Source organism: Rhagoletis pomonella, unplaced genomic scaffold (assembly GCF_013731165.1).
Source record: "Rhagoletis pomonella isolate Grant_MI unplaced genomic scaffold, Rhpom_1.0 Rhpom_scaffold_00001, whole genome shotgun sequence".
Classification (NCBI taxonomy): Eukaryota; Metazoa; Arthropoda; class Insecta; order Diptera; family Tephritidae; genus Rhagoletis; species Rhagoletis pomonella.
This window is the reverse complement of record NW_023458555.1, coordinates 13,923,051-13,944,599: the sequence shown is the minus strand read 5'-3', so window position 1 is coordinate 13,944,599 and position 21,549 is coordinate 13,923,051. Positions and strand designations below refer to the sequence as shown.

Genomic DNA, 21,549 nt, shown 5'->3' with positions numbered 1-21,549 from the left:
AGATTAGGTGAGTTGATGAGAGTTGAGGCAAGCTGAGTGGAAGTGAGGTGAATAGAATTGGCAAACTATTTTTTTTTCATTTTCACTTTTTAACCGACTTCACAAACGGGAATATTTTTTTTTTTTTGTATACATACATATGTTACCGCATAACTTTGGATCACGTTAATCAATTTCTATAATTCTTCCTTTAAAGGAAAGGTGTTACCTCATAGGTGGCCCGATTCTAATTTGGTTTAAATCCGATCATTGGAATATGAAGAGATTAACGGCAATCTTAAATTTTTTATATAAGATTTGAAGTCGGTTTGGGGTTTTGCTTAAAAATTACTGTATTTCAACATATATATTTGATTTTCGCACAAACTACAAAAAAAAATTTATATAATTATGTAGTGGCATTGTGCTACTATGATAGCACGGCCGAGTAATCATAGTCAACTTATGTACAGTAGTCGAATAAATTATAGCCGCACCAAATTTTCACAAATTTTAAAATATTCGTTTTGTTATATAATTTTGGTTAGTTTTTTATAGTTCATTCTTTAACAACACTTTCCCATTTTTTTTTTTTATATTTTGTACCAATACACATTCGGTCCAATGATAACTTTTTCTGTGCGAAATTAATAGCAGCTAAAATATTTCGTTATTTTAATGTAAAAAGATGGCAAACATTAAAAATAATGTAAAGGCAGTAAATAAAAGGGAAAACATGACTTGGCTTTCGTAGAACAGACTCTTCTGCTTTCTTGTATAGATATGTATTTAAGTAGTACTCAAAAACATTGTCCAATTAGCTTGGTTTCCACACAAGTTATTTTCTTAAAATACTCAACCCCCTCTCCCTTAAAACGAGCTACATAATAAAATAAGTATGGTATAAGTATTACATAAATGGTTTCTTCTGGAAATTCCTAAATTAAAAAAGGAAAAATATTTCTCGCAGATATACCTTGAGGTGAGATTTCCAAACCAGTTAATCGTCATAAAACACTACATTTTCACTTTAGATTTCAGTATTCCTAAATTCTCCTCCATGGCTACGCTACAGGAGATGAAATGTAATCCAAAGTGAGGCTGCTATTTTTTTGCTATCACATACTTCCATTTTCACAATTTATCACCACTAAAATTGACTATTCATCGCCAAAAAATTTGGGCTAAGCTATTTTTAGCGAAAGAGAGGACAGAACCGCAATTTTTGAAGATAGCTAAAAATTCGGAAAAATTTTAGCTTTCGTAGTTTAGCATTTTAGCGATAGTGAAAGTTAGAATCCGGCTGCTGGCCGACACAGTTGGCTTTTTAATTTCGCAAAGAACTTCATCAGCAAAAAAAAACGCTATGTTTTCAAATTTAAATATTTTAGCATCCCTTCCAAATTGCTTTCCATAATTTTCGTCTTTCTTTGATAAATAATTGCAAATAAAGACGCTTTTTTCTTCTAAGAGTTTCATAGAACTTTCGCAAATATCAGCAGCACCAAATTTTGTTTCAACATGGTTGACAACCGAAAAAAGGTTTTCTTTTTTTCGAACATCTTATCAGCCAAACTTCAAACAAATCGCATGATACCCCAAAAAAAAAAAACCGTTTTTCTTGAAAACGGCTAAAAACGGCGGTCAGAACACCTACAACCCCCAATGTCGCTATCAAAAAATTTTTGCAATAAGCTTATCAACCGTTATGTTAAATTACGGAGTTATTACGATTTTTTGCGGGTTATATATTGAAAATAAGGTTGGCCTACTTTTTTCCAAAAGTTTAACCCATCAACTCCCACCAGAACGGGCCTTTTTGACCCACTGTTTGAAAAATGGCTTATAAATGGTTAAAATTTCCACTAATATATTAAGCGCTAAATTTTTCTAAGGAGAACACAATGTAATGCAAAGTAATAGTAATTTTTACCAAAAAGGGGGACTTTAACTCTGTGTAGGAAATATTGCGATGCGCGGGAGCAAAACCTTCCTGGGGTTTGACCACTACTTAGGAATACTAACGTGATTTTCACACAGCCACCTAGTTTGTATACGTCTGTGGGACCCCAGAATAAAGTAACTAACTAAGTAACTAATGTAAAAATTAGCAAAAAAGGCGTTTGCTTTTTATTAAAATTCTGTTTAAATTATTTAAAAAAACACGCAGGAAAATCAATTAGTCTTTGTTTTATCTTCAATAATTCAGGAGTAAGATGCAATAAGGGCGCTTCTTTTAAAACTGCTTTCTGAGATATTGGCGTTATGTTTTATAACATTCGTACATAAAAAAGTAGTATTGTTGTAGTATTGAAAAAAATTTTCTACTGCGGAAAAAATCGTCAGATTACCAGTATTCGACCCTAATTTATCTGTAATAAACGCTTTCGATCGAAAAACGTGTTACCTATGTTTTTTTTCTGAGTTACGCTTCTTTTTGAAATGTTCAGTGGCCCAAATTATGCAAAAACAAACTTCTTTTAAAAATGTAATTTCCATTTCGTAAAATAGTGTTTTTATACGAGTTTAGTTCCTTCAAACGATGTATTTCAATGTGCATACAACATGAAAATTTTGTACAAAATTCCTTAGGCGCCGAACGCCGCCGCCGCCGCGCCGATATTTTCGTAACTCGGCGGCGGCGCGTGTGAAATGACAAAAAACGGCGGCGGCGTGGCCCAGCGGCGTATACCTCTAATCCGCAATATAACTCGAAAACATTAAATTTTGAATTGTGCCGTTATTGCAGAGGACCATCGACATGTACTATAAATAAGGTTTTCTCCACACTTTTCATAGGTACTAACTCCATAATTCTTTATTAATTTGACTTTTATATGGCGCATCACTTTTTTTTTTAAGCCCCTAATACGTGATGATGACATATGTATGTTTCTCACTGCTCTCGCCCATTGCATCTACCTACTATGTAGTAACTACTTACTATGTAAATACTGTACGCCTTTTTATGGGGCGCTTAAACCATTTTATTGGTGGATTTTTCGCTTGGCAGCATTTGCTTTCGGTGTTCTGCGGCAGCAGTTGTTGCGCGCCAAACAAAGCCTTTGTGGCAGGGTGTTGAGTGAACTAAGCAATGCGCGAAAAGAAGCATAAAATCGTTGGAAAATAAAATAAAATTGTATTCCGATACATGTTTATACATATTTATGTAGCTATGTTTTAGAATGCAGGCAAACTTTTGCATGCAAATGCATTCGCTTCCACTTATTGTTTTACACTTTCCAAAGGTGTCGATTTGACTTGTACGAGTACTCCTCAAGATTTCTATTAATGATAAGCTTGAGTACCTATTGTACATACATGTTCAAAGAGCTATTAAGTTAATTTGAAAATAATCACACACATGTACATACATACATACAGGCATATACATATAATCAGTAAATTTATGCTACTTGCAAGTACTTGTAGCTTATAACTGTACGTGCATACTTCTATGATAGAAGTTCTATCCGACTGCACAGGGCTGCAGAGATAAGACCCATTGTATTCGAAGTTTTTTGAGGTCCTAAAAACCTGTTCGAAATTGCACCGTCATGTCAGAATTTTTTTCGTTAAAACTGGCTACTCCACTTTCTGGTATGCTCTGTTGACTTTCAGTTACATATTTGTTAAAAAAACATACAACCCCCTTCGGGCGGGGTCATAAGGGATAGGGTTGCTTGGACGAAACAAAGCTTCAAGCCCTACAAAGTGGCGAATTATACCCGCTCAACTGGCTACGACGATGGAAACCTCTGAAAATTGGCTAATAAACATCTTCATGGCCTGTTTTAAGCTAAATTACATACCGTCGGCGTGTCTCTTTTGTCTTTATTCCTAAAGTTGGTAAGGCCGCACATACAAATCCAAAGGATCTCAGACCTATTAGCCTTTCTTTCTTTGTGCCTAAAACCCTTGGAAAAATAATTAGAACTACTTATCTTTCACCATTGATAGTTGACTACTGTACAAGTTCACGGAGACTGCTCTGCATAGCCTGGCCAGTTTTATTGAAAAGTGCTTCAGTTTCAAGGAATATTGTCTTGAAGCCTTTCTAGACATTGGGGGAGCTTTTAAAAATATTAATTCAGAGGCTATAATAAATACCTTGAGGGGGCTAGAGGTGGACAATTCTCTGGTGGAGTTTATAAGGCAGGTGCTCTTGTGCAGGGTGGTCACGGCAAACGTCGGTGAGAACTCGGCTCAAAGGTATATGTAAAGGGGCTCTCGTCACTCCTTTTGAACTTAACTGTGAAGTCTCTCTTGCGAGAGTCCAAATGGGGGAACGCCTAGGTGGTTTCTTATGCGTTTGACGTAGCGATATGTCAAAATGGTCTACGCGTTGTGGCAGTTTGGAGAAAGTTGAACTGTTTCTCTTTATGAGAGAATGCAAGACAACTCTACTGAATCCGCCTAAACAAAACGGGCGACTCTTAAGCTTGCCGAATAAAGCAAAATTCTTTGGTGTCATTCTCTTAGCTGGAAATAGAACATTGTGTTCTGGGCAGGTGCTAGGAAGCACAGCAACCAACCAACCAAAACATAGTCCAGTGTTATGAGAAGGTGTCTGTGGCCTTATATCGCTCAAGACGGTCATCGACAAGGAATGGTTTTGAGCCCAAGTGTATACCGTTGGATTTACACAGCGGTGGTTAGACCGATTCTCCTATATGGAATTATCGTATGATGACCTCAAATCTAAATCTGCTCAACATAGTACAGAGGATTAGTATGATCTGCATTAGCGGAGCAATCCGGCAACGCAAAATGATGCTTTAATTGTATTTTTGGGTCTTCTGCCATTAGGTCTAGCGGGTCAGCAGATGACATGCGTTGCTGCACTTCGGTTAATAGGGACAGGGCAATGGAAATCGGGATTGCTGGGCCACTCCTGCCTTCTGAAAAAATACAGCAAGCAGATTCTTCCAGCAAAAGAACGCATTGGTATGCCCCTCGCCACTTGCAAGCCGCTTTTAAGAGAATTTATCTATGCTCCCGCGAGCAATTGATGGATGCAAACTACGACCTGTCGAATTTCGAGGCGAACTTGGCCTAGGTGGAATCGAAGTGGTCTCTAAAGAGGGAGGAAATATCTCACACAATTGGTGCTCTAATAGGTCACTGCCTTATAGGTAAACACGCAGAACGGCTCGGAGTGTCCTACCATAGATGCTGCACAAGTTGCAAGAACAATGAGTAGAAAGAGACAGTTCTCCACCTTCTCTGTAATAGCCCGGCATTATTGAGGAGCAGATTGTTTTTTTTTCTATGGTATCCTTGCTTTAGTGACTTTGACACATTGGGAGATTCAAACCCAGGATTTCTAATGGATTTCGTCAAGTGTTCAAAATGGTTTAGCCAGGTGGGAGTGAAAACTTTTATGTACAAAAGTGATATAGCTATGTTAATAAGTGAAAACCAAAGGAGGATATTAGAAAGTGGAATAGCTAGTTTAAAAAAAAATCCTGACGGACCAATTTTTTAAACGGATAAATTTTTAGGACGTTCAAAATGCTTCGGATACACTTTCTCCGTTCTTTGTAATAAAAACCAAAAATTTTAATTTACCATTTCAAGGATGCTTTTTATTTTCTGAAACGAACAACATGACCAAGCTAAGCTGTATTTAAATTCGCTGCACTATGTCCATGTCGCGGTAAAGCTCATACAGTTTATCGTTCCTTCGTCTTCGGTGCTCGGCAAGGCCTCTAAATCTTCCGCAAAATGTTTCTCTCAAATAAAGTGGTCAAAATTAATTTGGGAGTATGAATTTTAGTATTAAAAGTTAATAAAAAAATCGAGAAGTTCATTTCTCTCAATTTTGGTATGAAATTAGGCTGCGTGTACAATTTGAGCCAAATCGAAGGCCATCACGCAGAAAATCGCCACTTTTGTTACATTTAATATCGAATCGCCGTATATGAGTATGTACATATGTATAAGTACATATTATGTAAAGTTTCCACCATTTCCAATTTTTCTTTTAAATGCAGTGAATTATGTTCTACCCGCCTTCGCACAGCTTCTTTCCGCCAATCGCATTCGGCATTAAACATTAAATGTCAGAGTTGCTTTTGAATTATGCGCTTGGGCACAGCGACAACAGCGTGGCAGCGCATCCAATGTTGTTGCGCCTGCTGGCAGTTACGATGCAAAACATTTTGAAGTAGCTGCTCGTACACCACCAACATGGACGAATGTATGCTGCTGTTTAGCTACAGTGGCTTTCAAATTGCAGCCACATCAGCTGCACCACTGCATGTGGAACTCTCACTGCGTATGCAGGCTCAAAAACCTTCAATTTTCACAGCGACGTTCATTTATGTAGATGGGTTTTTTTTTTCTGCTTTGTTTACTACTTCCACCCATTCCCATCGTCATCGTCACATCGTTACTTCCACTTGCCCTTGTTGCATTGGCTGATAAACGTTTTTGCTGCTTGTCGCCTGCTGTTGCTGTTCGCCTGCTTATGTGGTTATTGTTGTTGTTGCCCTTTGTCAATGCATTTTTGCACGCAACTCCTAAGGAGTTGCACCAACTGCTGCTGTTCCATTGGATGATCATACCTCTGGGTACTTGTGTACTTACATAGTTATACATTCATTATACATGTGCGTATATATGTATATGTATGTATACATATGGACGAGTGTATTTACATATCTACATACATACAATATATAGCTTGCGGCATTGAGTATGTACTTGCATTTCAAGATTCTATATTTTGCATACTCACATTGGAATGCATTTAGTACGTACCTGGGAACCCTAAGTCAAGTCCTTGTTCACAAGTTTCTGCGGCGCCTGTCGTCATCCTCCCTCAACCGCCTGTTTATGCGAGAAATCATGTTTGCGATCATATTCCCATTTTGCTCAGATACGAGCCTGGTTTGAACAATATTTTGCGAGATTGGGTTTTCGCCAGTTTCATCGGCTAGCCTCATTCCTACAGCTAAAGCTCATTCTGGCAGCTGAAGAACACATGGCAGGCGTCTTCGTTAACGTTGCAGACTGGGAATAGAGGTGAGATATCGTGTCCGAAACGCTCCAAGTAGCTCCGGTAAACACTGTGTCCTATCAAGAACTGCTTCACATGGAAACTGGCTTCACCGTGTGTGCGCCGAACCCATTTTCCTAGGTCAGAAATGAGGGACTGGCGCTGCGCAAAGGAGGGTAGAATTTATCACCCTTTTAGGCACAAGTCTCCTACTGCTTCTTGGCCCATCAACATTATGTAGCATCCTACAAAGGCCAGTATGCATTTTGGAAGCCTTTTTTGTTATGCACTCAGGATGCGCTCCAAAGTTAAGCCTGTCGTGAGTTATCACACCCATAAAACGTATCCGACGTGATGATATGATTTCGTGCCTTCCCACTGTAAAGGTTGCTGATTCTGGCTTTTTTCGGCTGCTTATTAGAACTGCCTCCGTTTTCTACTCGGCTAGAAAAGGTTCATCCCTTTTAGCTACCAGCGCTATGTCATCAGCAAAGCCCATAATACTGACGCCAGTGGAGAAATTCCGTCGTACACAATATTCCATAGCGTCGGACCAAGTACCGAATCTTGCGGCACTCGTTTCATACAACCCTTCCATTGCGGTAGCTATGGATGATGTTGAATACATATGTATGACGGGATGGTTGGCCTCATGAGTGATCTCAGAATATGTTACCAATCCGCGATGTTGAATGCATTTTTGACATCAAGTGTGACTATGGCGCAGTATTTCTTACTACCTCCTTTCCAGCGCTGGCCAGAGATTGCATCTTTTGCAGTTTCCACAGCCTTTTTTTTTGCTGCTGTGGTTGACCGCTTCTTACGGAAACCATACCGCCGTTGCGATAACCCGTTGTTGCTTTCAGTGAAGTGAAGAAGGCAATTGAGGATAATTCTCTCTAGAATCTACCCCATGATGTCCAAGAGGCATATTGGCCGATATGATCCAGGTAAGCCTGGTGGTTTTCCCGGTTTCGGTAGCAGCACTAGGTTCTGCACTTTGCCATCAGGACTGGGGGCCTTTCGATTTCCAATCATATTCGAGGCTGCAATGATTTCACCCGGTGTTACCTCATCTATCTCGTTAACGTTGCATGTCATTTGCGGCAAACATACTGTTTTGCGTTGAAGAAACAGGGTCCGAGTTATTTCCCTAAGCGCTAAATATGTACATATGTCAACTTCTCTGCGTATCCTCTCGACCAGAAGATTGCGAATACACTAGGATTTCCGACACATATTGTCGCCAAATATTTAACTCATTCAGATGTACGGCTTCTATAGCCAAGGCACTAATTCTGGCAACTGTCTTTAAACTCACCATAGCCTTTCGTAAGACCAAAGACTTTAGTAAGATAATTGTCCATTCTGGCTACTATTTGGAAAGGTCTTTCTGTGTTTTGAAAGACTAATTGAAAGATTTGCTAATGAGGAGGTCTTCGTGTTTTTCTGGTTGTATTTTAGCAACAAGTTTTCTAAAAATGAAATAAATCTGTGTTCATATGGTATAGTAGCTTATGTCGAAAGGCTGGCTTTAGTATAATGCAGTACATATTAATCGTAGTCTTCGTTACGGCATGTGTATTAGGGTAAGGTAAGGTGATAGATGCTGTAGGGGTCCGGAATTCGGACGGACAATTCCAGTCCAAATTCTTCAGAAAAAACTCCGCAGCCAACCCTGTGGTATAGCTTGGATCCATCCGTGTAAAACTTTAATACCAAAATTCTGCTGCCCGATGACGACCCGGCACTTTGCTTGGTACTTTACTCACTGGTGCTTTAATTACTTGGTCAATGCGACTGTACTTTCTGTCAAAGAGCTTTTCACAAGGACAGTTGGCTAGGCAGATTTTTTTGTAAGGCTTCCATGCCAGAGTAAACAAAATCTTTCAAACTATTTTGCCTATCAATTTCAACTATCTTAGCAAGAATTTCCCCGTTAGCATTATTTTGAGCCCGAAGCAAGGCTAAGGGTGTTAAGCACCTCTATGATCAACTAGGTTGTAGTCTATCTGTATGTCAAATTTCAGTGAAATACGTCTAACTGTTTAAGCGTGAAAGAGCAACAAACCCGCTCACTCACAATCTTTCACATTTATAATATTAGTACTCGTAGTTTGTTGGCAATCTGGTTTTAAAAAGTAACTGCTTACTAAGCTATTTAAGATAGGTACTACGTGACGCGAACAAAAGTCCGTAGACGCTCGATGTCAGTTTCAAAGAGTGTCTAAGGACTGTTTAAGTTACGCGAGCCGAGATGTTTAGGCAAAGTCCAGTCAAAACCACAAACAAAATTCTGTACTGGCGCTTTGTGTGCCTAAAATGCTACTCCACCTACTCCGATCCAGCTGGGCCAGAAGGAACTTGTGATTACAGACATCCTAGCTTATGACTAGTGATCGCTGAGCTGGCTTCAGATGCGGAGATGAATCAAAAAAATAGTTTATTGGGTCCAGGGTAGACATACTGTGCTTCTAAGTCTGACAAGAGCGCTACTGTACCGACCCAACTGCATTACTGCGACAGCCGCTTTACTGAGCATGACACGCCATGACGTGCAGTGCCAGAGTAGAGGAAGCTTAAAATTCCAAGACCCCAGACAGAGACTCCACAGGATCACACAGGTTTAAGTTGCTACTGATAAGGGAATTACGTAATTCGTGGCTTGACACAAGGCCATAGCCGGCCGATTTCTATGCCAGAAAGTATATCAGTTCTGTTTAGAAGGTGTTAGTCGAGATGTTTAGATCTCCACCTCGCAAAAGCTATATTGTACCAGACAGTGTCCCATAAAAACTCGGCCAAAGGCCATCTTTGGTCAACCAGCAGTAATTTGTGGTTTCACATGTCCTGATTTACGCCTAGCACTCATTGAGATGAATTTAGAGTCGCGTGTGAGTGGAGAATATGTTGATTGGATCCACTCTAGGTACGCAGTGCCTCTAAGCGAGATAATATGAAGTTCATTATCTTTTCAAGCGCATGCTAACGGAAGAGGATTCGGTAGAACTTTATTGGCTTAGCTGTGGATAATAGATATAAGAAAGAAGAAAGAGAGATGTCCCATCTCTTACCACTGGCTCGCCGGCAACATTAAAAAAAACGGGTGCTTTTTCACTCTTTCCTAACTCTTAAGCTTCCACGACAGCTATCTGCGTATATCATTAAATCCTCCCCAATATTTAGGTCTATGCGAAAGCGTATAGCAAATAATTTGACAAGTTCTGGTTTACTAGATCCTAGTATCCGGTTATAAAATTTCATTTCATCTGAACAGACACCCGATAGCTGCTCTCTTCCAGCTCCTCTAGAGTCCAGGAGTGAGGTGAAATAACTCTACTAGCTGAGGTGTCCCTATTTATCCTTTACTGAATGTAGGCACTGCCTCATTTGGTCGTCTCAGTTAAAGAAAACCCTGACGAGATTAGTTTCGACCCCAAGCGTATCAGGTAAACTAACGATAACTCTCGATAAGACGTTGCTAAAAGCCCGTCGACATCTTTCAAACGAGTCCCTACAAAGAAGACTTTATGGGCAAAGGTTATCCCGAAAATCGCTTTTACATCTCTGTCAGCGTCTAAAGAGTTTTTAGCAAAAGCGAGAGAGACTGAGAGCTTCTACTCCCTCTTAGGTAAAAATTCCGCCCTGAGCACTCTCTACGTGGCACACAATAAGTGCCGAGATGGAGACCAGCAAAGGGCATAACTCCTCTAAGGAAAGCCGCCCAGTCCTCAAACGGCTGAAAGAGTATTTTTTAACAGACGCTGAGAAAAATTGGGACCCCCTTGCTGTTGAGTAGGTTAAACAATTATTTGATATTTCTGGGATAAAAATTTGTTTCTCAGTGTTATCAGCCGAAACTTTAGAATGCACTGAAGCTCTTCAAAAATCTCCGGCAAATTATTCGCTTCCCACGCTTACTTACTAAAAATTCCATCACATAACCGCAGCATACAACTTCCGTTTCCCTTTGACCACAAAATTTGAAACCGGCTCATCGACAACCTTGAAACGCCGCAATTTACTCAATGAAAATACATAATTCAAGTATCAACCAGAAAAATAGGGTCAATCACTGGCACGCAATGATTGACAGCCGATCGAATTGAAGGCGCAAAAGCTTGTCAACAACAACAGTCACTGCACACACACACATTGCGCACTGCACACCCAACCACAGCAGCACAGCAGCGCAGCGGCAAAGGCGTTGACAACGTGTGTGGGCGGCGGCATGGCATGGCATATGCAATTGGAAGCCATGAATATCAATTTCGCGTGGCGCTTGCAACGGCGTGGAAAACCGCAGAAGGAATGCAAAGAAATCCTTAGTGGCGAAGGCATAGCCAGTGCAGGGGCAGTAGTCTCTGCAAGCAGTAGCGATGAGCGCCTGGCGCTATTATCGCCCACACACGCTTCGGCGGCAAGTTTCAAGTTGGAGCAAACCGCAAACGAAAGTGAGGCGTGAAGTTGTACAAGCAATTGCTGACCGCATAGTCTGGCGCTGCTGCAAGGTTGAAAATGCAAAATGTATGTATAAGCGCGTTTGCCGCTTGTTCTCAGCTCTGTTTCATCCATTTTTTTCTTAAAAATGTTTTTTTATCGTTCAACTACTTGCCCCTTAATCGGTTAAATTAAGCGTGAGCATATGAATGCATACAAATCTTCCGCTTACTCCTCGCTGCTGGCTGTTGTGCTCTTCTGCTTTACCACTTGTCTGCTGCCGACGACATTCAGCGCGTGTGCAAAGCGTCAAATGACAAAGCAACAAGCAACTAGCGACAACCTACATACATACATACGTACATACATACATATGTGCGTATCTATTTCACAACAACAATGATATCGGCAATATTACATTCAAACTTAATGCCACATTGATATGCAAACCGCAACACCCTCGCAACGCATCGGTTCGGATCGCTGCGTCTTCTTGTGCGGGTGCGTGCGAATTGGTAAGCGATAGCTTTGCTGACACTAATGCTGAGCGACATATCGACCAGCGGCAAGTTAAACGTGTGCCAAGCGAACAGGGATCAATGTCAACAGGTTTTTTTTTTTGCTTTTGCTGATGTGGACGAAATGTTGCTTCGAATGCTTGTTTTATTCCTTTTTTAAAGACTTTATGCGTTTTATAATGAAAAGCAGAACATTCAGTAAGATATTGTGTTTTATTGCTTTATTTGTATTTAAAGTTGAGATCGTAATGTACCTTTCAGCTTATAACCCAAAAAAATACCGAAATGTCCGGAATACAAAACAAAAATTCCCAATGCGACTCGAGGAACTTTTGAAAATTCCCCAAAAAATCCATAGAAGCACCGAAGATAATTCTGAAAATTTTTAAGAAAATCCCGAAAGATACTAAAAAAGCCCAAAGATTGCTGAAAAATCAAAAGAAAAAACCGAAGAGTACGGAAAAATCCGAAAAAAGTTGACAAATCTCTTTCGAAGGGTCCCGAAAATATTCGAAAAGGTCCTGGAAAAATCGCTTCAAGATCTGAAAAAATAACAAAATATTGAATGACCCAGAAAAAAAACCCGATAGTTCCGCAAAAAATTCTAGAAGTATCGAAATATATTCCGACCGAAAATCGCGAAGTCCACTAAAAACAATCGGAATATACCCAAAACCATATCAAAAGGTTATGAAAAATCCATAAATGTCCCGAAAACAGCTCTATAAAGTATTGAGAAAAATCCAAAAAAAATCGAAAAAAATACCGAAGAGTCCGAAAAAATATTAAAAAGGTCCTGAAAAAATCGCTCAAAGATCCGTAAAAAATTCGAAAAAGTACTGCAAAAATTCCGAAGCACACTGAAAAATCTCTACGAGCCCCCAAAAATTCTAGAAGCATCGCAATATATACCAAAAAATCCTAAAAAAAACCTTCCGATTGGTTCCGAAAATTGCGAGATCCACAAAAGTCGTGAAAAATCCGTAGGAATTCCGAAAACAATTATGAAAAGTGTTGAGGAAATCCAGAAAATAAATACCGAAATGTGCTGAAAAATTCAAAAACAAAAAATCCGAAGAATTCCGAAAGGTCCGTAAAAAGTCCCGCAAAAATAAAAAAAATCTCAAAGTTTCCCCAAAAATATCCGGAAGTGTCCCAAAGAATATCGAAGGGCCCTTAAAAAATCTCAATACATTTTTAAAACAATTCCGGTATGCACTTTAAAAACTCTGAAAAGCTGAAAAATCCCTAGAGTTCCAAAACAATTCTTCAAAGGTCTGAAAAAGCTTCAAACTGTCCCTAAAAAGTAAAGGAGGGTCTTGAAAAATCCCAAAAAATGTCGAAATATATTCTGAAAACTCTCGAAAAATTACGAAATCTCCTTAAAAATTACCGAAAGTTCCAAAAAAAATCCGATTGGTTCAAAGAATAATGAAATGTCTGATTTCGCGCAAGAACCAAAAAAATATCGGGCGGTCCTGAATAAGCTCCGAAAGTCCCGAAAAATGCTTAGTTGTCTTTAAAAGAATACCCCAAGAACCTGAGAAAACCCAAAGGGTTCCGAGAAGTATATAAATTGTAATTGGCAAAGGTACCGAAAATTTGCGAAAAAAATTTAAGTAACAAGAAACCCGAAGTGTCCTGAATTAATTTTGAAATGTCCTGAAAACATTATGTAAAGCACCGACAGGTCCTGAAAAATCACGCAGTGTCCTGAAAACGACGAAATGCACCGAAAAAAGCGATTGAGAGTTTGAGAGGTATACATTCCGAAAGTTGCCGAGATGCTCTAATAGGTCCTGAAAAATCCCGTCACGTCGTTGAAACATCGCGAAAAACCCCGACTGGTCCTGAACCATCCCGATATATCCTGAAAAATCCAGAAATGTAAAAAATCGCCTAAAGGTATGAGAAGTATCGAAATACATACTGGAAGATACCGAGATGTCAAATGATTGTAAACCCGCTAACGTAATTTTTCTTAAGCTTTTTGTATTCTTAAAGAAGTCAGCAAGACATTGAAGCGACTTACATATCTCTTTCTCATTTCTACAACCTTTACAGAAATCGTTAGGTGGAGCTCTAAAACTAGCGGTCGTTTGACCAATGGTCCAGTGTTCTGTAAGTAGGTATTCCGTTGAGAGTCACAACTCTTGGTTTTGAAAGACTTAGCTAGATCCGTGTTCTTCGTTCATCGAGCAGCGGCCAAAATGAACGCGATAATGCTGTTGGTAGCTGCTCTAGCCATCCATCCTATTCTCTTAATTTCACCTCAAATCCCTTCCATCCTCTTCTGCTTCCTAATTTAACGGAAAAACACTACTTCCCTGGACCCAGTAGAGATTGATTATTTATAGGTCGGCTGAGAGATTGTAAGGATCTTCGGCATTCTTGAAGGCAAATCGGCCTAGTCAATATCGAACCAAGGACTTTGATCGCCGCTTGACTGTTCGCTACGAAGGCGAGTTTTGGTAAATCTATGTCAATTTTGTTGCCATCAGTAACGATTGGTATCTCGTATAACATAGAACGATATCGAATTCACAGTTACTTCTTTCGGGAAAATGGATTTCGTAATCGCTGTCAAAGTAAACTTCCGTTATCTGATAATTGCATCAATAGCGCTCAGCTGATTGCAATCATTTGCCCAACGTTCGCTTTTATTCTTCATCCATTTACAATAGTTATTATTGTAAACACCTTCGCGGCACACTTACATTTTTTTTTATTTTACAGTTCTGTCATTGGCTTCGTTTTCGCAGTCTTCCACTTACCTAATAATCGTTATTTGTGGTCATTAGTTTCGCAGCTTCCGTAATTTATTTTTCCCTTTTGATGCCAGCGACCAGCAGTGCTTTCCGTGCTTTTCATTCCATTGGACCCAACAGGTTGAATGTCGTCGATGTTCGCTTTACAGCGCATTCGATATTGGGTACTCAAAGTGATCTGCCATTTCAGCAGCTGTTACGTTGAACTTGAATGTGCACTCGCTCCAGTGTGCTTTTAGATGCTGCTGATAAATTTAAAAATCTGTTATTATGCAAATTTTCAACGTCGCGACGTAACGCAGTGTCAGAAACAAGTTTTTTTGATTAAGGGAAACAGTATAAGCTACAAGTACATACTACATATTCTTTAAACATATCCTACTTTAGCCGCAAAGACAAGTGACTTAATTTAAATTCTTGCAGCTGATAACTTGTTTGAGTTTTGTTCTTTTCTGCAATGAAATGACACTCAAATCAACTCGATTATTTGAAATATTTATGTTTGATATGAACAGAATGACATACATAAATATATACATACATACATACATACATACATGTGAATATTTCACCCTTGTCTGCCCAGTACTCAAGCGGCCCATCATCCTCTTAGTGAGCCAGAATGCCGTCTTTGTATTGGATCTGGCGATTAAGGTATACTTACCGATCTGCCACTCTGATTTTACTCACCTTTGCTATCGATCTCATAAAGAATGGGGATCGCTCTACATAATTTCGGGAGTTCGTTGGACTTCAACGTCTGGACGCGTTTGTTCAGAAGCGCTCCACATTTGGCCGACTGGTATCAAGTTCCACTGTAGAGTGTCTTAAACGAATTATTTTCCCAGATAACAATGTCACTGCAAAGCTGATGAAAGAGTGATTTCCTCAGCGATTGAGTCACTTTGCCTGCAGACCTGAACATGGACAGAGAAAATGTTATATCAATTTTTCTCTTCCTTATACCGACAACTTTTGTAGTTTAACTTCAAAAGATCTTTGGCTGGTTTCTTGTTAAACAATAAATTCCTGTGATCTCGGTTGGTTCTCAGCTCTTTTTTTACGGTTGTAGTTTATTCGTTAATTTTCCTCAGTCACATCTCAGAAACGACATAAGTTGTTCGACCGAATCCCTAGTTTGGGCAGGTGACCTCTTAGTCTGCGGTGACCCGTCAAAAAACCTGTTATTATCCTTACCCTCTCCTTGGTGTAGCCTCTCAGTAGGTATTTAGCCAGGCGTAGACCTGCAGTATTGCGCCAGTGTTGATTTCTTAACCTGTTGCTCTCCTTCCTGGGCTCCTCCTTGATTGTGCTGGGTCCGATCGCAAGGAAGGACTCAGGCCCTATAGGGGACGAGGCGCTGGTCCGCTTCCTCGTTGCCAGCAACTCCTATGTGACCTGGCACACAAATCAATTGGATTCATTGTACTCCGCCATGGTGTTGAGCTTATCAATGCACTCAAGAACCAAGGTGGACTTGACCTAAGATGAAGAGAGGACCATGAGGGCCTGCTTGCTATAGATCGATAATAAAATTTTCTTCGCTTGAAAGATAGTCGAACATGCTCCCATGGGTACCGAGAACAGTAGCATTGGTCCGTAGACGCCTGTCCCAATGCCGTCAGCAGTTTCGGAGCCGTCTGTATATTATTGCAGCAAGCTCGCTTTTATATGCCTCTTCATAAGAGAGGTGTTTTAAGTTGCCTTGCTGCAAAGCTATACGCTAAATTTCCTATCAAAGGCAACTGACTTGGGCCTACCTTATCTGGGGAGCAAGGCTAACGGGATTTGGGAGCCTAGCTTGTCTCTATTCCTAGCCTTCTCTCGCGAAGTTTAGTAGAGTTCGCTTCGCTACCTGACCCACATCACCTCCAGCGCTGCCGTCGAAGATGTGCGCATTGGCCCCGTAATGCATACACACGCCAGAAGAGGCTTGATGAAGGATTATCTCACCGTGGCAAGGGTGGTTCTCGAGACCCAAGCCCCATAAGTGACTATTGGTCTAACTATCATGGTATACACCCATCTCAGGATCTTGGGACTAAAGCTACAAGTCATCCCCGCCAGACGTTTACATACCATTAGTGCCCTCGTAGCTTTGGAAGAGGTCGCAAACTTTTCCTGCACAGAAAATTAAAATTTTTTCCATAAATGGGCAGTTCATCCTAATGATAAATGATCTGAAAGATGAAATGATCCTGCTTTCCTCTGGCTTAGCAGTAACAATCGTAGTTCTCAATGAAATGAATTTTCATCCCAACACGCAGATGCTCCTCTCGTTCTTTTTCTCGTTCTTTGTTCTCCAGCAGAACGTTCCCCAGACTTTTGTTCTTATTTGTTCCTCCTTGGAAACGTTCTCGATACTTTTGTTCTTATCTTTTTCTCATTGGAAACGTTCCCGAAAATTTCGTTCTCCTTATGTTATTCTTAAGAACGTTTCCGAGAGTTTTGTTCGCATTTTGTTCTTTACGGAAACGTTCCCCTACCTTTTAGTGACTTATGGGGCGTTGGTTTGGGCTTCGAGCACTACATTAGCCACAGTTAAGGAGGCTCACACCAAACTTCAAGCGACTAGAGCGAAATTCAGGGCCAATGTGGATGAGCGCATACACGCTTCACTTCCAAAAGCTTTTTTAATCTTTCTGGATATTGTAGAATTAAACGACGTTTTGTGGTGATTTTAGGGCACAATTGATCCGTTAGGTCGCAGTGCATACTTCTTTTAATAATCTATCTTTCTGAGCTATCTCGTTGACCATTTCGTTTCTTTCAATATTGCTTTCAAAGACCCCCGCATACTAGACATTGCTATCGAGATAAATTTACGCAAACTACACGGGTCCACAAAGCCTGAGCTCTATCCAATGCTGTTAATAGTGTAATTTTTCCCTACCAAACCAAAGACGGCTATTATCGAAAGCGTATCTGCGTAAAATTCTCAAATAATATTGCGCTCCTATGCGCTTTAAGTTCATTTGCCCACATACCTATGACCTTTTCTTAAACTACATAAGTTGTAAATCAAATATTGATCTGCGCAGAAATCTATACAAATGAAAATTTATTGCCTCTGAGCTTCATTAAAAGATAAACGCATCGGCTAATGAGAGAGCCCGGTGCGAGAGAGACAGGAATGAAATCAACATTTTCGGGGCTTAATTCACAACAACGAACGATTGTTTTGGCTGTCGATGACCTCGCTTTTTGTCTGGATCATCGCAAATGAAATTAATAAAGTTAGCATTGAAGTAGCGAAACAGTAAAATAAAAATATGTAAGTTAAAAACAAATTTCAGATAAATGAAGAGAAAGGAAAGCGGCTGCCAGTAAATCAAGAAGAGTTCAACTAACCGAAAAGCTCGCAAAAATCGTTTTAATGATAAAACAGCAAAATAATCAAACAATGCTTCAGCTGCATCCACTCAACTTAGCCTCCAAAAGCAACAAAGAAATTAAAGAAAAAATCGCTGCAAAATCAATCAGTTTCTAACCTTAACGTACGAGCCACACAACTAAATTTCGAAGTGGCCAAAATGAGCTCTCATATCAGCTGCAGCAGCAGACAATATGGCCTACGGGGTCAAACAAGCAACTAGCCGCCAAGCTGCTCTCTACGTACATACGTACGTACGTAAGTACATGCGAACGAGCAATGAGCGCAATAAGCTGGCGCTGAAGATGTTCTCATAGAGATCGCAAAATGAAGATCTCAATGAAGAAGCGTGCACAGACACGACGGCCACAAATAAGCCAACAGCAATCGCAGGAGAAGAGACTTCAATGCCAACTATGGGGTAACTACATACATCGAGCTAGTCTGCGCTAAGCTCACTCGCCATAGGTGGGGGAGCAAAGGCAAGTGGACTTGGGCGGAAGATCAGGCGGCTCTATGGAATTCGTGGTTTTGCGCAAATAAATTCAATCTAAATTGTAAGTTTGTTTACTGGACAGCGGGCACACTTGCAGCAGCGTTAGCTTAAACCTGATCAGTATTTGGCTTTGGCTTTGGCTTTAAGTGCACTACTATGCCTTCTAAGCGTTAGCAGATCAGTAAATTAATCGCTGACCAGCTTTGGCCGTCTAACTGGCTACGAATTGGCATTGCTTGCATTAGAGACTCACGCCTGAGTGGCTGGCTGCCTTGCCAGGTCGTCTCGTTCCTATGTATGTATGGCTGGCGCGTACGCAGCTTAGATCCAATGCCCGGATACACTCTTTGACCGTCTGAATTAGTGAAGAAACAGATGGCCAAGCGATCGACGTCAATCGCGCGCCAAGCGTCTAGTTCATGTTACTCGTTCAAATGCTCTGGAGGAAGGTGCGAAGGGTATTTGAAAGAGTATTAAATTTCTAGCTGTAATGTGTTTTTAGATTTAAGAATTGCGTAGACCAATTTGCTCGACGACGTTGCTTGAATAGCTTTCTTCTTTCCTGCTTTATCCCTTTGCTGCCTACTTATGTCCTATAGTATGTGCAAGAGTCGCATTTTTTTGCCTAGTTTTATTGCAACTATTCGGCACAAGTGAGATTGATCTATCGTTACTTCCACTTCAACTTCATACAGTGAAACTTTTTAAATATTTCTTGGAGTATTTGTGGTATTGTGAATGCAATATAATCAAATAAAAATCCTATGACATTAGCATAAGTGTTATTCAGTTTCACAGCGTGAATTCCCATCGGACAAACTGGCCCTGTTAAAATGCCCACCAAAATCGAGAGTTGCGTTTTTATGAGCCTAAGCAGATTCACTGACCGCCTTCGATTAACCTTAACCAGAATTTTTTTATAGCCCACGCTGAGCTGGCAGACGCCTATCTATTCAAGAAAAGTCCACATTTGGCCACAGAAACTTGTTCTTTTCTCTGCGCCATCGACGCTACATGATGCTTGGCTTTCAGCGTAAACATTTACTTGCCGGGTCGAGGTCAAACAACTCAGTAGTAAATACTTCCGTATAACTTCGACAAACCCGTGCAAAATTTCAAGTGCCATTGAATCAGATCTAAACGGAAATCCAGAAATCCGCCCCTCACCGAATTTTCAACGCCATTTAGCTCTTGGGACTAAGCAAGGTACACCTCACGCTAGTGGTCGGAGTTTTAAGTGGTCATTACACTTTTACCTGGTAAGGCTTAATATCATCGATGACCCCTATTGCTCCATATTTATACATGGAGGGCGATGAGGTGGAATCATCTCAACACTTGCTGCTCTGGTTCCTGCTTTTGCAAACCTTAAGTTTAACCACCTTGAGCTTTCGGGATTGGATATCAGTCTTTTGAGGAACTCCGTAGTGAACACGAAGCGTTTTTCTTTTAAGAAGCTGTAGGTGTCAACGCTATGTTCCTTCCCCCTTTCTCTAACCCTTTGCCATCCTCTTCCTTCATGCTTTCTTGTGTCTCTTTTTCCCTTCCCCTCATTAAGGGCACCACACCCTAATCATTGTTTAAGTGCGCCTCCACCCACGGAGGCGACCCTCTAACCTAACCTAACTTTAGCAATGCGTTTTTCTAATAAATTTTGTTTCGATTGCTTTTGTTGTAGGTACATATGAACATACATATGTATAGCATAGAGAAAAAATCAGTGCAATGGACCAAATCTATGCATACAATAAAATTTTAACAGGCCGAAAAATTAATATGGGGTCTTCATTAGAGCAACAGAAGTAAAATCAACAATTTTTAGAATTTTGGTCTGTCTGTCTGTTTGTTTGTACGCGTATCACTCGAAAAATAATACATGGAATTGAATACAGTTTCCCCCGACGTATTGCTAGAGGTCTAACTTCAAATTTAGAAGGAAAAAAATTACATAGTTGCCACCTGTTTGAAAATTGCAGTTTGAGTAAATTGATAAAGTAAAGTAAATATTGTAATATGGCTGTCAAAAGAAAGAGTCTTAAGAAGGCTTACAGCCGAAAATATTTTTGTGGAAGGTTGCCACCTTTTTGATAATTTCAATTTAATTTAATTGATAAGATAAATTGAATATTGCAAAATGGGTATCAAACTGAAGAGGTTTAGGAAAGTTTACTGCCGAAAATATTTTTGAGGGGGGTTGCCACCTGTTTGAATAATTTTATTCAACTAAATTAATAAAATAAATGAGATATTACCAAACGGGTATCAAACAGCAAAAAAAAAATACGTTTAAGGCGCAGTGCAAAAATGATACTTTATAAATGCCACCTGTGCCTTTTTTGATGAACAAAAACTTTATTCCCTCGGTAATCCTCCGTCTTCTAGCTATAGAAAAATGTAAAACCGGAACCTATTCATTGGATTCCTGGAAAAAAATCGCATATTCGCGACTTCAAAAAAAAATCTTGATTCAAATGGCATTTATTTGATTTATGGCATTTCTAAGGTGTTTTTGAGGTTAGGTTTGTATGGCTGGTATGCTTTAAAATAAACCAATCACACCCATTTTACGGGTGTTCACTTATAATTTTACTAAAATCATGCGGAAGAAATTCCAGAGTAATATATTCACCGGTGCGTTATTTATGGAAATTTTAAGGCGTTTTTGAGGTTAGGTTTGTATGTGACCATTTTTCGCCTTTTTCATGATTTATGTCCATAAATGTTATATATGAAAAATTTAAGCACAACGCCAACTCCTTGAAATTTTTTCCAAAAAAAATATATGGGTCTCCACCACTGTGCGTCGCCTCGTGCTTTTAATGGGCATTATTTTACCTACTAACTGGAAGAGTTTAACCACTGGATATCGGGTAGTAACCAGCGCCTATATAAATACTAAACGCGCCATTGGAAGCGGTAATTTGTTATCGCGATGATTTATGAACTGCACTTAGTGGGTGGAAACCAAATAG

At 40.0% G+C, this 21,549-nt stretch overlaps 1 protein-coding gene across 1 annotated transcript in view; it reads right to left on the bottom strand.

Moving 5' to 3' along the window:
• Positions 1–8,083, bottom strand: part of LOC118736558 (neuronal PAS domain-containing protein 2-like) — a gene marked incomplete in the record, with an annotated part of 114,047 nt that extends 105,964 nt beyond the window's left edge. Inside the window, 1 exon segment of the mRNA XM_036466641.1 lies at positions 7,893–8,083. Within this exon segment, the coding sequence (XP_036322534.1) occupies positions 7,893–8,083 (191 nt within the window).
• Positions 8,084–21,549: the final 13,466 nt, after the last annotated feature.